Below are 16,125 nucleotides of genomic sequence, written 5' to 3' on the forward strand. Positions count from 1 at the left end.
CGAATAGCGTACGTGGACGCTATTACTTCTTATAAAGTGGGATTTCCCAAAAGGAACACACTTTTATTTTATCCGTGTAACTTAGGTGGATTTACTTGGTCAATAAAAATAATCGACTTACGTTGTCTTCCAGTCCTGTATGAACCAGCGATTCGTCAGTGATGGGAATCGACCCATTAGTCCATCGGATCGTTGCAGCTGGTCTAGCTCCATGTACGTCACAGATCAGCATCACGTTACTGCCTTGGACCACGTGATTGTTTACTCCTGACAGTTGCATTGAAGTTGGTTTTACTGTAGAAAAACGATACTTTGATAAGTGTATTCAATTAAAATGACAGTTATTAACAATTGTCCTAGTAGAACCGTAAACAGATGAGTTATGGTGAACGAATCCTAAAATAGTTTAGTGAGAAGGACTGAAGTGAATATGACACAAAAGCAGGGTTAGAGGAACAAGGAACAGAAAAATCAAATAGATATAAGTGGAATAAATAATGAGAATAGGTAAAAAAAAATTGAAAATAACAGCAACAGATTAGATACTAATTGACTAAAATGATGGTGAATGATAACATTCAAATATGAAGAGAAAAGCAGCAAAAGTGAAGACGTGACAATACAATGACATAGAAAAAGACAAGTAATCAAAAATGTCGTTAAATAGTCAAAGAAAGTAAAACAGAGATAGAACGAAACAAGAAGTGAAGACAGTGAGCTGAACAATGGTAAATACCGCGTAAATAGATTAGATTAAAAAAATCAGAAATAAAGACAAAAAAATGAGAAAAAAAGTAGATATACCTGATCTGCAAGAAAAAGTTACGAAAAACCAAAAACAGCAAATATCACATATCACAGTCACAGTCTTATGTCAGCCTATTTTTGTTTGATTTTCCAAATAGATTAAGTCAAATGATCCACCGAAGCCAGAGAAGAAATAAAAAGAAAAAAACAAGGACAATATGAAGGAAAATTAAGGCAGAAAAAGACCGACAGGAAAATAAAAAATTGATAAAAAATTAGTAAAAAAAACGTTAAAGAGAACACGGTTAAAGAATAAGGTTGAGAACAAGCCAGAAAAAAAAATCGCAAAAAAAAGAAGTTGAAGAAAATAAATAGAAAACTGGCAAGATAGAGTAAGACAAATATACAGGGTGTTATACCCGAAGTAAAATTTTCATGATTTATTATGTGGATGGTTTATTAATAAAACATTATACTTACCATGAACGTCAGCGGTAACCCAAGATATAATAGGAGCATCTAGAGCTTCACTTTCGACCCTGCATTCAAACCGGGCGTTCAAATCACCCCTGGATAGAGTGAGTTGTAATTTGGATGTTCCAGTTCCAACACCGTCACCCAAGTCGTTGGTCGTATATTGTGCTGAAACAAAAAAAAAATAGAAGCAAAGACCAGAATATATAAATCATGCGTAAGGTCAATAATCACATATGCTGCAGCAACCACGGCAGACACCAACAGAACCAAGAGCATAACCCGAAGGGCAGAGATGAGAACGCTCCAAAGTACCACGGGATACACGCTACGTTACAGCAGAATACCCAACCAGGAAATAAGACGAATTTGCAACATACAGGACATTGTAAGATTGACGAGGCAAACACATCAACAGAATGGAAGACAATAGAAATGCTAAAATTGCGAGAGACGGAAAACCACACTCTAGAAGACCGCCAGGCAGACCACCAAAGAGGTGGAGGGATAGCTGGATGTCGAAGTCGCAAGGAACTCCTTACAGCTGGAAAAACAGGCTGAAAGCCTATTTCAAGAAGAAGAAGAATTTTTCCACCGAAACGTTGATGAAAATCTAACGTTTCGGTGGAAAGCCTAACACCGTCTTCAGACAATCTAAAGAATAAAAAAACAACGGCAGAACACAGAAAACAACAACTTAATAAATATTAAACCTGATTGTGATGCAATTTAGAGCTCCGAGAAAGGTTTTGTCAATTAAAATTCATTAATTTTGAATTTTTGTCATTCCAAGGGGAAAGATTATTTATTATTGTAGTGAAAGGTGGGTTATATAATGAAAACAGAATTACAAGAAATTTTAGTTTCGTTTGATATGACCCAGTGTTATTTCCTCCTCTAGAATATTTTTTTGCCTCTATGTTTATGCGATTCTTATGTTAACGTCCATTGTGAAAGAAGCATTACTCTGATAAGCATAATATAGAATTTATTAACTTTCGTATTGAGTGAACATTCTGATCTTAGATTGTTCACAGTGCCCGATCGTGAACTTCGAGTGTGGATTTCTATACAATCATCTTATCTGTGTGACTAGTATCGCGTTAAGGCATTAATCATCTGCTAACCTCAATGATAAATCACTGAAAAAGTTAATCGGAAGTTGTGTTTTGAGTGTGATGAAGTCGCAAATCAATATCATCCTCTATTTCGTAGAAAATCTCGTCAAGAGGACCCCGAAAAAAAATCCTATGACAGACGACCGTCCTTGACAGAAACGATATCCCAGAGAGAGATTATTTTTTCAAGCCCAAACCGAAATAAATCATCTAGGCAACACCCCGGAGGGCTAAGCTTTCCGTACACAATCGTTCGATTTTGAGAATCTTCATCCAAGTGCCCTAAATAAATCTAAGGGCGTTGATGGGCTTCGCACAAAGGACAACTGGCCGCGGGGATTGCCGCGAACGGAATCCGAAAATGCCGCAAAACACCAACATAAATCATTTATTTCCACGGTTTGCCTGGTGTGTGGTGCGAAAACGACGATATAGTATTGAGTGAAAAATGCGGACTGCGGACTTTCAGAAATTATTGCCTCGCAGAGATCGAACTGTTATCTAATAATAGCATTCAATCGAAAAAAATTCAATTACAGCACCGTTATTCTATATGTGAATTTAAAATGCTATGTGAACTTTTTGATTAATCATGATGTTTAAACTTCCGATCAGGGTCCTAATTCTAGAACGCAGGGAGTAGAATTGCCAAGACAAGCGTTGATACAATGTGACAAAACTGGTTGGCAATAGCAGGTTTCTGTCAAATTATGTATTTCTTTCTCTTGATAACTCCCTTTACTCGTTTCAAGAATCTAAGCCCTGGTGGTACGCCTTTGATGATTCTCGATTACTTTCTTATTTTTTTTCTGATAATTGATTACTTTCGACAGATATTATTTCTTTATGTATAGTATCCTCAATTTTTTCTAACCTACTCTCATCTTCTTGTATTTATATGCTATTTCCAGTTATTAGAAAATGATTACATTCAATAACCTCAATTTCTGAAACATGAAAGTTATTCAGGCTTATAAGCCGTGGTCCAATGAAATTTCTTTCTGATGTGTCATCCACATCTCCTCCTGTGAACTCTTCCTTTCTGTTGATTTCAGAGACTGCGATCATAATGGCCCGGATCAGGAGCGGCCGAATCCTGACCCGATACCTGCAAGACGAGAAAACAAATGGAAGATCGACCTAAACGCGGAGAAAACGCAGGCCATAGTCTTCAAAAGAAGACCAAAATTAAGGATAGAAGGCAACGTCAGGTTAAAAGACATGGAAATCGAGTGGCGCAACGAGGCAACGTACCTTGGGGTCAAGATGGACAAGAAACTCACGTGGCAAAGCCACATAGAATACGCCAGACAGAAAGCCAGAGCGACCAAAGCAAAACTGTACTCCATGACAAGCAGGACATCGAAGCTGGCACTTCGGAACAAAGTGACGCTCATCAAGTCGGTGAACGCCCCATGGTACGTCAGAAATGTGGACATCCAGCGAGACTTGAAGTTCACCATCGCAACGGAGAGGATCAAGCAGAGCGCAGTGAAGATATTCCAAAAAGCGGAAACCAGCGAAAATCAGTTACTGCAAGAAGCAACGACCCGGAGCTAGAAGCACCCCACAAACGACCCCGATACCAGTTATTGGATAACGGGTAATTATTAATAAGTTTTTCTTTCTGTTTAAGATAGACGACAATTCAGGACAAACCAGCCAAGAAGAGGACAACAATTTCCCCCAGACCTTCCCCCCGGGTGGCGAGAATTTTATTCTCAAAATCTGGGTAGAACCTTTCCACAGTTATCCCGGTGCTAACTGGGCTCTGACTGCACTACTGGAACTTTTCCCCGCTTTGCCTACGCAAAAGGGGGAAAACCATCCCCCACTCACCAGACCCAAAAACTTTAGGATGTAAAAATAGACGGGGGCATCCTTCTCCCAGGACAGAGAACGCCGATGCAACTCTGGGAATTTCCCGAGACGGAAAACTTCTGGACTTGTAGCGACTTCCTCTTCCAGACCTATTCTTTTGGTCTACAGCGATGGGAGGGTAAAAAGCAGTAGTCTTGCTTGACCCATCTATCTGATGCCGCATTCCCAGCCAAAGAATATTGGACTTTTTTTTGTTGATGATGGTCTTTAATATCTCAATCGCTTCTCCAGTTAATCTAGGATAGTAACGTTGTGATCGATCCAAAACCTCCACCTCTTCAAAACGAATATCGTGCCCTCTGGAAAGTGCATGTTCTGCCACCTCTGATTTCTCGGTCTGTCCCAGTTTGCAACTTATCTTGTGCTCTGCTATTCTCGTGTTGACACTACGTTTAGTCTTCATGTAGGTATTCTCAAGCTGTCATATTCCCTTCTTCGATAATAAGCTCAACAATGTGATCCACTTACGTTAGTTTGCAGATGATACAATCATAATGGTAAAAGATCCTATCGAACTTGAGAACATGATAAATGAACTAAATGAAGAGAGAGAGAGAAGAGAGAAGTCTTTGAAAATTGGACTGAAGATGAACATCAGTAAACACAAAAGTAATGATTATGGAGGAAAGCAGAATCCAGGTGGGAAACTAGAAAATGGAGAGAGTGGAAGAACACATATACCTGAGTCAAAAAATTGTACTTGGAAGAGAAAATCAAACAGTAGAGATACAAAAAAGAATACAGCAATGCTAGGCTGTGCTTGGCAAAGAGAATCAAAATTGAAAGAGGCGTATGTCCGTAAGTGAATGCTATTAAAGAAGATGAAAGAGAAGAAGAGATTCTTGATATAATTATCACCGTATCCTGGACTTTTACGGACTTTTAATAAAAGATCAGAACTGGTCAAAGTTGAATAAGAGGTCATAAGACTTAAACTACTCAAGCTACAATCTATAATATACAACTAATTTAGCCAACAAACTCAGATAATTTGATAATGAATAAATTGAACCGTAAGAAGGAACTTATGTCCAGTATTTGCAACGCTGATTGAGAGTTGTTTACTCCTCTTTAACTGATAATTATGTGCTAATGTTAAGGCAGTGGAAAGAAAACAATCGGCCTTCTAGTAGCAGTATTGCGGACCTTGGAGAACGTCTAAATTGGTTAAATTTAACGCAATCCCCGCCGTAACAAATTCCTTAAGCCGGCCGACTTTCCGAAGATTAAATCAATATATCTATCCCTTTGGAATGCCTCTCGATAAAAGACAATAGATGGTCGAGTCAACGGGGGGAATGAAAAAATAAGAGAGGCTTACGTGCTCGGAATCCATGGTTCGTCTTATCGCGATCTGGATATAACGACAACGGTATGAATTTTAAAAGAATATCGAACGGAAACTAAATACAATTCTTCTGGGAATCACTGGAAAGGTATAGCCAAGTAGCTTATTTGATAAATAATACACAAGTCGCTCAATTCAATCACATGCTGAAAGACAAAAATGCTTTAAAAACAGGAAGGGAGTGAAACCTTTTTTGATTGGGAACTTTGATCAAAATAGAATATCTTCCTCGGGGCCCTAAACTCCTTAGAGTTGGGGGTTTTCTGGAATCTCTCCAGATTGCGAGAGCAATTAAGAGAATCCGCTGATAACGAGCATTTGGAAACGCTTATCTGTCGGTCTTATCTCGCGCACACTTGAGAGGTAAAACATCCCTGCTTGATTTTCTTGTTGTAACCAAAATGGGACAAAACAAACGTATATATTTTAATTTAAAAGGAAACTGGGATGTCTCAAAATGGAGGGTTGTTAAACAATGCCTTTCGCCACGTAAACAAGGAGCCCGAAGGTTTCCACCTAATCGAAGTGAAACAAGTTATTCTCCCCAGAGCCTATTTCGTTTATTTCGTTGTTCTTCCGGTTTTGTATACATTTATATATATCTTTTCTTGTCCCGGGGCGTTGGAGTGTAAAAAATCTTTACGCAGGTCCACACCTTCCATCGTCCCGGGCTTAAAATCCGATTTATCTCATCAGTAAGGGAATCGAATAGGAAAGATTTTTCCTTTGTTTTGTTTCTCTTTTTGAATTAGAATTTCAGGAAATTTCAGTGCTGTTATTTACGCAGTATCGCATCTAATATGCAACATATCATGCAACAACTATCAAAAATAACTTAACATTGAAGGAAGTTACAAAAGATATTTTTCCAGTTCAGAACTGTTAACCATCCTCAACCAGAAACTGGTAAAAATATTTTAAATAACAATGAAGGTCTTCCCAAAGTTGAAGACAAAGTCTTAAGGGGTTATTTTACTTGTTGATTGGATGAAATTTATTCTGAACCAGATTATTCTAGTTCTTTTTCTAAAAATCTTGAAATGAATTTTCCACAAACTTTTAATGGAATTAAGGATGAAATGGAACATCACCAAGAAGAGAAGAAGTTGTAGCCAAAATCTTCAGTGAAAATGTTGCTGTAGAAGCCAATGATTGAATGAATGACTTAAATGGGTCGAAAATGTCTCAACTTAATAAAAAAACCTTGACAGGATCTGACCAAATTAACCCCAAAAAAAAAAATTGACGAAACAGCTTTGGTTCCAGAAAAGGCAGTAATAAAACTGTTATACAGTCTACAGCATTAAAAAATGACGACATTCGTTCCAGTGAGGACATATCTGACGAAGATGAAATCATTAATCAAACTGCTAATACTCTTTAAGAGATATGATTTGTATTTATTACTCAGGTTCAGGTCAGCATAACGCGATGATCATTTGCCAATCTATCTGCTTCAATTGTTGCAAAATATTGTCAAAAACAAAATATTCTGGTTATTTCCGGAACTATGGGTTTTGGAGGTTCTGTCAATATCAGAAACTCCAAAACAGATATAACTTTCAAAATAGAAGAAGAAAAACTAGATAGTAGAGTAAAGATGAAGAAGTAGAGGTAAAGAAACATGAACTAATCCTGAAGAAAAAGTCGAAAAAAAGGAAGAAGTGGTAATAGTAATCCCTTCTAAAGAAGAGAAGATACCTAAGGAAGACAAAGACAAAGTACGAAGTTATTGTAAAACCTAAACCTGGAAAGGAGAAAGTTCAAAATAAAGTGAAAATACCGAAAAGAAGAAGAAGAAAAACCTGAAGCGGTATCCTTTAAGCCTCCACCTAAACTCGAAACTGATGAAGTGGAAGCAGAGATAAAGATTCCAGCAAAAGAAGGCGAAACTGAAGTGATAATAAAGAAAGACATTCCTGTACCATAAAATTTAAACCAAAATACGAAAAAGTTGTGGTAAATAACCCAAACAAATTTCTTAAAAAGGTTGATTAAGGAGAGCTCGAGATCACTATTGAGAAACATGTTTCTGTAGAGGAAGAAAAAAAGTTAAAGCAAGTGTGACAATAAAGAAACTTTTAGAAGGTGAAACAGAAAAACTTTTTAGACAAAAGAAGAAGGTAAAACCACCAACCGTGAAGAGCAAAGACGAAGTTTCTGTAATGAAATATGTACCTATAATAAATTGAAAAGCATCCTGAAGATGTTGAAGCCAAAGTTCGTATATCAAAATCTACAGTTTAAGAAGAACGAGAGGTTGAGTGAAGATTGGATGCCTCCTAAAATCAATCTGCCTACCGAAGATGAGTCTGGAAATCTTCAGTACCTGAAGAAAGAAATAAAGAAGAAAATTCACACCTAGAATATCCAAAACAAAAGAAGATGTAGATCAAGAATTCCATATCCTTTGGATTTATACGCCAAAGAAGAAATCAACTTCAAAGTTAAGTTATTGTTTTGAATGTCGAGAAAAATATTATATTACTGCTCATACGTTTAGTAAATTAATAAAAGATTCCTACAAAAGTGAATCAAATATAAAATGTATTTCATATGAAATGACGTAAAAATTTAGCGGCGGACGCTCAACTTTACCGTGCGAGATTTATGTTTCGGGAATAGAGTAGGGCTTGCGGTGAACAGGTTTTGTTTAGAATTTATGTCCCGAGTATAGTTAATGCCCTGGAGATAATTTGTACGCGAATGAACAGCCATAAAATAGTCTAGAAGCGAATAAACCCATTAATATTTGCCGCTCGGACCTTATGCTTTCGTATTAGCAAAATGTCAAAAAAATCATTTTAGTACGTCCATAAGTTGGTTTTCCATAAATTGCCCAAATATCGACAAAATTGTTAACATACAATCATCCTAAAAAATTTGTCTTATTGGAAATTTTTAAATCGTCGGAAAATTTGAATGCAGGAAATATGCATAAAAGGAAGGAATTTTACAGATTTATGATGAATGCTTGAGGATGGTAAGATTTGAAAAAAGAGAAAAGTGCGGTGGTTAATTAAAATTGACAACTACTCTAAAAATTATGATTGCAATTTAATTATCAATTGCCAATAAATTTAAAACATGGTAAGCAAGCATATACCAGGTGTCCTGCACCCATGCAATTATAAACGTTGGTAAGCAAGATACGAAGTACGTAAGAGGTTAAAAAGGAGATGTTCATAGCGTTTCATTGTGGGTCTATCACTGTGGTTATGGATATGATGAGTAGTATATGGATTTCTTCTTCTTCAAGTGTCATTTCTTCTCAAAAGGTGTCATAATGGCTATTCTCGATCACATCAATGGAAACTTCAGTTGTACCATTTTCTCAGTATTTAACTAGGAATTATGCCTTCTTCTTTATCCCTGTATATTTCCCTGAATACTTTTCTGCAACCTGTCTAACCAAACTAACAAATAAATGGCTGAACAATACAAATAATGTTTGAGAAGGATAAGCGAGGAAGAGTATCCTTCGCCGACGACCCAATGGTTTTGGTTGCGAGTTGCAGTGTATTTGCAATGAAAAAGACAGAACAATAACGTAGAGAAAGTTTGTAGAGATGCAGGATTGGCGAGAAAACAGGAAGAATGATTTACTAGGATATGTTTCAGTCATGAAACAGACTTTTTTCTGGCTGGACAGTATTGACAGATAATGAAGGAGATGGTGAATGATATGAAACAACAAGAGGAAGAAATGAAACAGAAAGATGTCACATTCATGGTGAAGAAAAGGAAACTGGAATACTTTGGCCATATGATGAGGCACGACAAATATCGCCTTCAACAGCTTATCCTTCTGGGCAAAGTGGACAACAGAATGGGGTCCGGGTAGGGAAGGCTTTGGCCTAACATCTATTTAATTGTTTAGACAAGCTGCTAACAATGTTCGAATCGCCATATTAATAGCCAACGTCCAAAAGGGATAAGGCAATTGAAGAAGAAGAAGGAGATGGTAACGAATGGAGGAGTGTATGGGTAAACGCGAATGTGATAATTGGAGGATATGCATGGTTGTGAGAATTGCTGAATGTGAAAGCATGAAAAAAGAGGGAAGACAGACTTTTTTCTGGCTGGACAGTATTGACAGTATTGAAGAAGAAGAAGGAGATGGTAACGAATGGAGGAGTGAATGGGTAAACGCGGATATGAATGAGTGTGAGGATTGCTGTAGGTAAAAGCATGCTATTGTGGAAAAAATGAAACAGGTGCCAAAATTTTGGTGATTTTTAGTCTTGCACAAAAGTTACTTTAAAAAGAGTGGGATGAGTAAAGAATTGTGCTCTACGTGATTGGTGCATGAGAGATTACAACGAGAAAGACCAAAAGATGAAGAACGACGACTTGAAAAAGAGGAGCAAGAGAAACGATACCAACAGGATGAGGATCGACAACAACGAGAAAAACAGAAAGAGTCCAAACAGCTGTATAATGAGTTAATGATGTTTTATCTCTAAAATTTATAGGAAAACATGCGCCTGATAAAAAACAACATAAAAAGTAATCTGTCTGGAAGAGGCAACACGACGACTCCAAACAAGTGGAACAATTATCTTCAATCTGACCAAACCTAACTATCTGAGTAGGTCTGGCTTGAGCGGCAATAAACAATGCAACTATACGGGAAAAAAATAATGTTTGGAAGGAGTATTTGGCGGAGGTAAGAATGCATTCTTCAGGAAACATACCTTTAAAAGTGCATGCCCCATATGGGGTAAGGAAACTTAAGTCTGTCGGTATGTAGGTCGAAATACTTATTGATCTACAAATTAAGTCGTAGATAAAGATCTCGTGATATTAATTTTGACAAGGTATAACGAATTTATCAGCAATTGAAGTTTAAACGCAAAGTAAGCGCGCTCAAACGATTAAATTCGGTTTAAGTGCCGTGTGACGTCACGGGGCACGTTTCAGTTCTGCCGCGTTTGGCGCTTGTGATGTTGTCTGTTTTAGTGTTTACTATTAGAGCCTAGTACGTATGTTTAGTTACGATACGATTTTTCGAACGTTTTCGACAAATCAGATTATACATTGTAACCAATCCAAATCTGGAAATTTTGTCGCGGGGCACTATAACGCAACTTTTATGCACCATAATTCGACGTCTCATCTTTCCCGACTAGACTTTCCATAAATTTCCGGAGAAACGGTAATAAGTCGACCGTTATTGCACTGCAGTGCAGTAACTAAAAAGCCCCATAGCGCACAACACTAAAATGCAAAATTATGAAAGTATCGTTTTACGACGGTGCACGCAGTGTCCGCGGCTCGTAAAAACGATCATAACCTCATTGATGGGTCGCGATGACGTCATAAAGGTAATCTTTATTGCGTCGTTTCGTCCCGTATACATTTATGCGCCTAGTAGGGGGGGTTGGTTATGACTGTTTTTGTGCGTTTGAACAATGTCTGATTTTATCGCGTGTATAGGGTTGAAAGCAGCTTTATCGGAATTTCATCGCAGTATGATATCCCTAGTGCTACTTGAGTCATTAATTTCAGTCGGAGAATTATAACGTAGTAAATTCTGTAACTGATAAAATGGAACGTGATCGGTAAACTAGATATAAGGTATATAGTCACGTTTGAATTGTAAAGCCCGTTTGGTTCAGCAAGTTACTTTAATAAACGCCTTTCAATAACAAACAACATAATTCCCAAAAGTAACACTTCAAAAAGTACTTTTTACATGCACAATATATTACAGTAATAAAAATATCAAATTGCACTTATGGAGGATTTGTGACTCGCAATTATTATAATTTTAGAATGATTTTCTATTTAATTAATTTACGAACTCGGTATGGGTTGCAGAATTCGGGACGACTACATGGTGTGGCACGAGACGGAGTCTCCGACCGCCTGCTTTACTAACGAATGTCGAGCCTTATTTATACCAAATTGGGTCAGTGACAAAATCTGTTGCTTGTTTTCATATTCCTGCATAGCAGTAGCGGTGATTTGTCACATCGCTAAAAATAGGTATGATGCACTACGTACATTCTGACTGTAACCTTGCCTCGTGCATTTTATTATTTTGCCAAATATCTGCTTTAATAGATCTCAAAAAACGACATGTTGTCGTTTTCGCGAGAAAACTTTCATTTAGTGAGAAAATCAGAGCAACAACGCTCTAGAATCTAGATTAAGCAACAACATCAAGAAATAGCACCCGTTACTAAGGCTGTCGAATGAAAGTTCAGCAGTTTTCCCATCATGTCTTAAGAGGGCTCAGGTTATTCCTCTTTACAAGTCCGGTGACCGCTCCTGCCCGGCTAACTATCGACCGATTGCCCTGCTTCCGGCACTGTCTAAGGTGCTGGAGAAGCTGGTCCAGAGGCGGATGATGTCGTTTCTGGAGCGTCATGAGCTTCTCAGCCCATCTCAGTTTGGCTTCCGGCCAGCGATGGGCACGAATGATGCTATTTTTTCTTTTCTTCAGGATCTGTATGGTCGCATGAACTCCGGCGATATTTCGGCCGCGGTATTTTGCGACTTGTCGAAGGCGTTCGACTGCGTAGACCACCAGATCTTGCTTTGGAAGCTTGAAACTTATGGCTTCCGAGTCGCTTCTTTGTTGTGGTTTCGCTCTTTCTTGTCCGGCCGGAGCCAGGAGGTCTTCATCGGGGGCCATGGTTCTGGAGTGTTAATGTTAACTTCGGGTGTCCCTCAGGGCTCTGTTCTTGGACCTTTGCTGTTCTTGATATACATCAATGATATTGTTTCGCTCCCTATTAACGGACAATTCACTGTTTTCGCTGATGACCCAACCATTCTTTGGAGCGGCAGGAGCGCCGATTCAGTGGCTGCCACTATTGATGGGGACCTCTCCATAATCAAACATTGGTGCAATTCCAACTTACTCATGATCATTAAATATCAGTAAGACCAAGATCCTACATTTTGGATGATCATTGCAGGAGATTTTTGTTGAGCATGAGCCATTGTGCGCTCCTGGAATGAACAAGTTTCTTGGTCTTATTATTGACGACTCGCTCCAGTTCTTAAGGCGCCTTGTTCTGCCATATATTGACCAAGCAGCACTGTTTGTGTTTTTGATCCTCTTTCTCCTCTCTTATACAGGGTAACTGCCTTTTTTTTGTTTTTATTTTAATAATTGTTTAAGTTTAATTATGTGTGATTCATATTGTATGTGTAGTGTAATAACTATGTATGTTCTTTTTTTCCTGTTTTTGTATGTGTTTTCAGGACTTTGTCAATGACTTTAAGTTTCCGACAATAAAACTTTTTTGATTGATTTGATTTGATTATAAAATGTTCCAAAAATTGGAGAACCACTTATTTCAGAAGAGATTTTTCATTTCTGTAAACATTTCCAAATTCTAGTTACTTTTAAATTATCTATCAGTGGACTTAATGTAACCCAGTTCAAAGATTTACTGGAATTGCAACAAACCAGCGTATGACCATTGAAATTCTCCCATTTTCGGGGACAACACGTTCGGACAAACGGAATTAGAATGGGCGCTTGATTTTTCCAGTTGGTGGGACTAATAGGATACGATCCTGACATCGCTTCACAATTTAATTGAATCCCTCAGGTTTTGCGAAAACGGCTTGTCGGAATCAGAACCGATTATCGGTTAATCCCGAATTTCCCCCCAATTCGGTCACATGGGAACGATGTAAAATAAACCAAACAACCTTTTTAAAAGCGACGCTGGAATGCGCGGTAATTAGGAAGCGTTTCTGGAACGGCCAAGGCGATTAAAATTGAAAAATCATTTTAGCTCCCAATTACAGAATTCCCGCAGTTAAAATGGGGGGAAACGGTTCTCGGTACGAAGGAAAACTTGCCTTTACCTGTCGCAGGGGGCACGTAAACCGAAGTAAAACGGCCCTTTACGACCGAGAAACATTTCCATATTTACTGGGCGAATCGTAAAGTTCAACGGTAAAAAAGGGATAAGCACCTTCGTAATAATAAAAGTACTTAAGTTCACTGCTTCTTCCTCTTTACTGTTTTTCCACAATCGCTGATGCAATCTTAATTGACCTTCTTGCTTTACGATGAGATTTATTACCTATGAAGAATGCAATGACTTTCCTATTCGATGCTTTACAGTTGTAAAACATTCCGTATTCATTACTATAAGTTTTGAGATATTGGACTTAATTTAGAAATAATTATTTACATCACAAGTCTGGCATACAGGCTAGGGGTAGATCGTCTCGGTATTTTAGTGTACAGGGTGGCTTAATTTGCTTGTTTTTTATTATTTATAAAATTATTTATTATGTTAATATTACTTTTATAGATTCACATTCACAATTATAGATTAAATTTCTTAATGGTTCTGGCAGTTTCCATATAAAAACAAGCAAATTAGCCCACCCTATACACACTCGAGTTAATTCGAGGTACTATAAGGCACTTTGCCAGTATTACGAAGCATTTTGCACGTATTACAAGGCATTTTGAAGTATTTTTATGGTATTTATGAGGCATTTGAGAATATTTCAAAATGTTTTGTGGTTTTCATTTTCATTAGAATTTAGAGCGCCTCTTTTAATTTTGCGATTCCATTTTAAAGGTCACGTGACCAATATTGACAGACGTCAACTGGCCTTTACAGTGTTGCAAGCTCAGAACTGCATTATAAACGTCACGTGACGTGTATTTTGCAATTTAAGTTTTTACAATTGTCTAAATTTAGATTATCAATTCTCCAAAGTTTAAACTGCGTTTTAAAGCTCACGTGACTGTTTTTGACAGGTGTCAACTGGACTTTACATTATCGCAAGCTCTAAAATTGCATAATCAAAGTCACGTGTTGTGTCTCTTACAATTTCAGCTTTTACAACTGTCTAAAATTGTCTAAACTTTATTTACCGAATTTGTTAAGTTTAAACCTCATTTTAAAGGTCACGTGACCAATATTGACAGACGTCAACTGGCCTTTACAGTGTTGCAAGCTCAGAACTGCATTATCAACGTCACGTGACGTGTATTTTGCAATTTAAGTTTTTACAATTGTCTAAATTTAGATTATCAATTTTCCAAAGTTTAATCTGCGTTTTAAAGGTCACGTGACGGTTCTTGACACGTGTCAACTGGACTTTACATTGTTGCAAGCTCTAAAATTGCATAATCAGTCACGTGACGAGTCTCTTACAATTTCAGCTTTTACAACTGTGTAAAATAGTCTAAATTTTATTTATCAAATTTTTTAAGTGTAAACTCCATTTTAAAGGTCACGTGACCAATATTGACAGACGTCAACTGGCCTTTACAGTGTTGCAAGCTCAGAACTGCATTATCAACGTCACGTGACGTGTATTTTGCAATTTAAGTTTTTACAATTGTCTAAATTTAGATTATCAATTTTCCAAAGTTTATTCTGCGTTTTTAAGGTCACGTGACTGTTTTTACAGGTGTCAACTGGACTTTACATTATCGCAAGCTCTAAAATTACATAATAAGTCACGTGACGAGTCTCTTACAATTTCAGCTTTTACAACTGTCTAAAATAGTCTAAACTTTTTTTACCAAATTTTTTAAGTTTAAACCCCATTTTAAAGGTCACGTGACCAATATTGACAGACGTCAACTGGGCTTTACAGTGTTGCAAGCTCTAAAATTGCATAAGCAGTCACGTGACGAGTCTCTTACAATTTCAGCTTTTACAACTGTCTAAAATAGTCTAAATTTAATTTACCAATTTTTTTAAGTTTAAACCCCATTTTAAAGGTCACGTGACCAATATTGACACACGTCAACTGGCCTTTACAGTGTTGCAAGCTCAAAATTGCATTATCAACGTCTCGTGACGTGTATTTTGCAATTTAAGTTTTTACAATTGTCTAAATTTAGATTATCAATTTTCCAAAGTTTATTCTGCGTTTTGACAGCGTCACGAGACAATGTCAATTACAGTGTTGCAAACTTAAAAATTGAATTATCAAAGTCACGTGACGTAGTTCTTACAATTTTACCACTGTCTAAATTTAAAATACCAATTTTTCAACTGTTTCTTTTAAAAGATTCCTAGGTGTCTTTATTTGACACGTGCTAACTTGGTTACTATGACAGTTAGAAGATAGTAATTTCAGGCAAACGTACAAAGTAATTTTTTTTCTAAGGTCACCTGACCTTCAATCAATCAATAATAAGCTTTCGGCACAAGGCTAAATCAAGTGTCACAAATTTGTCATCAAACATAACCTTAAAACTGTCACGTGACTTAAAAAAAAATCTATTTTAAGCTTTGTGTGTGTGTGTGTGTCTTTGTCTTTTGTGTCTTCAAAATTTGGAAAAACAATCACGTGACATTTTGACAAGCGTCAAAACGGCTTTTGTCGCCTTCTTAGTTAGTATTGTCTGGCGTCGTGCAGTTTTTTTTTTAATTGAATAGATGGCGCCATCTACGTCACGTGATAGAACAGCCCAAAACACAACAGATTTTGAAAATTTTTGTTTTAGGTTTGAAAATGCGCCAATAGGTCTCAGAAAAGTTTCGGGTTCATCTTTCTGAACCGTTCAGGAATTATTCTCGAACTGATTTGGACCATCTGCGTGAATGGGAT

The 16,125-nt window shown here is 37.3% G+C and overlaps 1 protein-coding gene across 8 annotated transcripts in view; it reads right to left on the minus strand.

The window, feature by feature from the left end:
- The window catches only part of nrm (neuromusculin), a 527,634-nt gene that overhangs the window by 45,366 nt on the left and 466,143 nt on the right, over positions 1–16,125 (minus strand). For all 8 annotated transcript variants that reach the window (XM_081975067.1, XM_081975061.1, XM_081975068.1 and 5 more), the window contains exons 5-6: positions 1,228–1,389; positions 122–294 (exon numbers count right to left, since the gene is read on the minus strand). In XM_081975067.1, the coding sequence (XP_081831193.1) occupies positions 122–294; positions 1,228–1,389 (335 nt within the window). The remainder of the gene's footprint in view (positions 1–121; positions 295–1,227; positions 1,390–16,125) is intronic.

The sequence above is a fragment of the Ips typographus genome, linkage group LG3, assembly GCF_016097725.1.
Source record: "Ips typographus isolate SLU linkage group LG3, UJ_Ityp_2.0, whole genome shotgun sequence".
Taxonomy (NCBI): domain Eukaryota; kingdom Metazoa; phylum Arthropoda; class Insecta; order Coleoptera; family Curculionidae; genus Ips; species Ips typographus.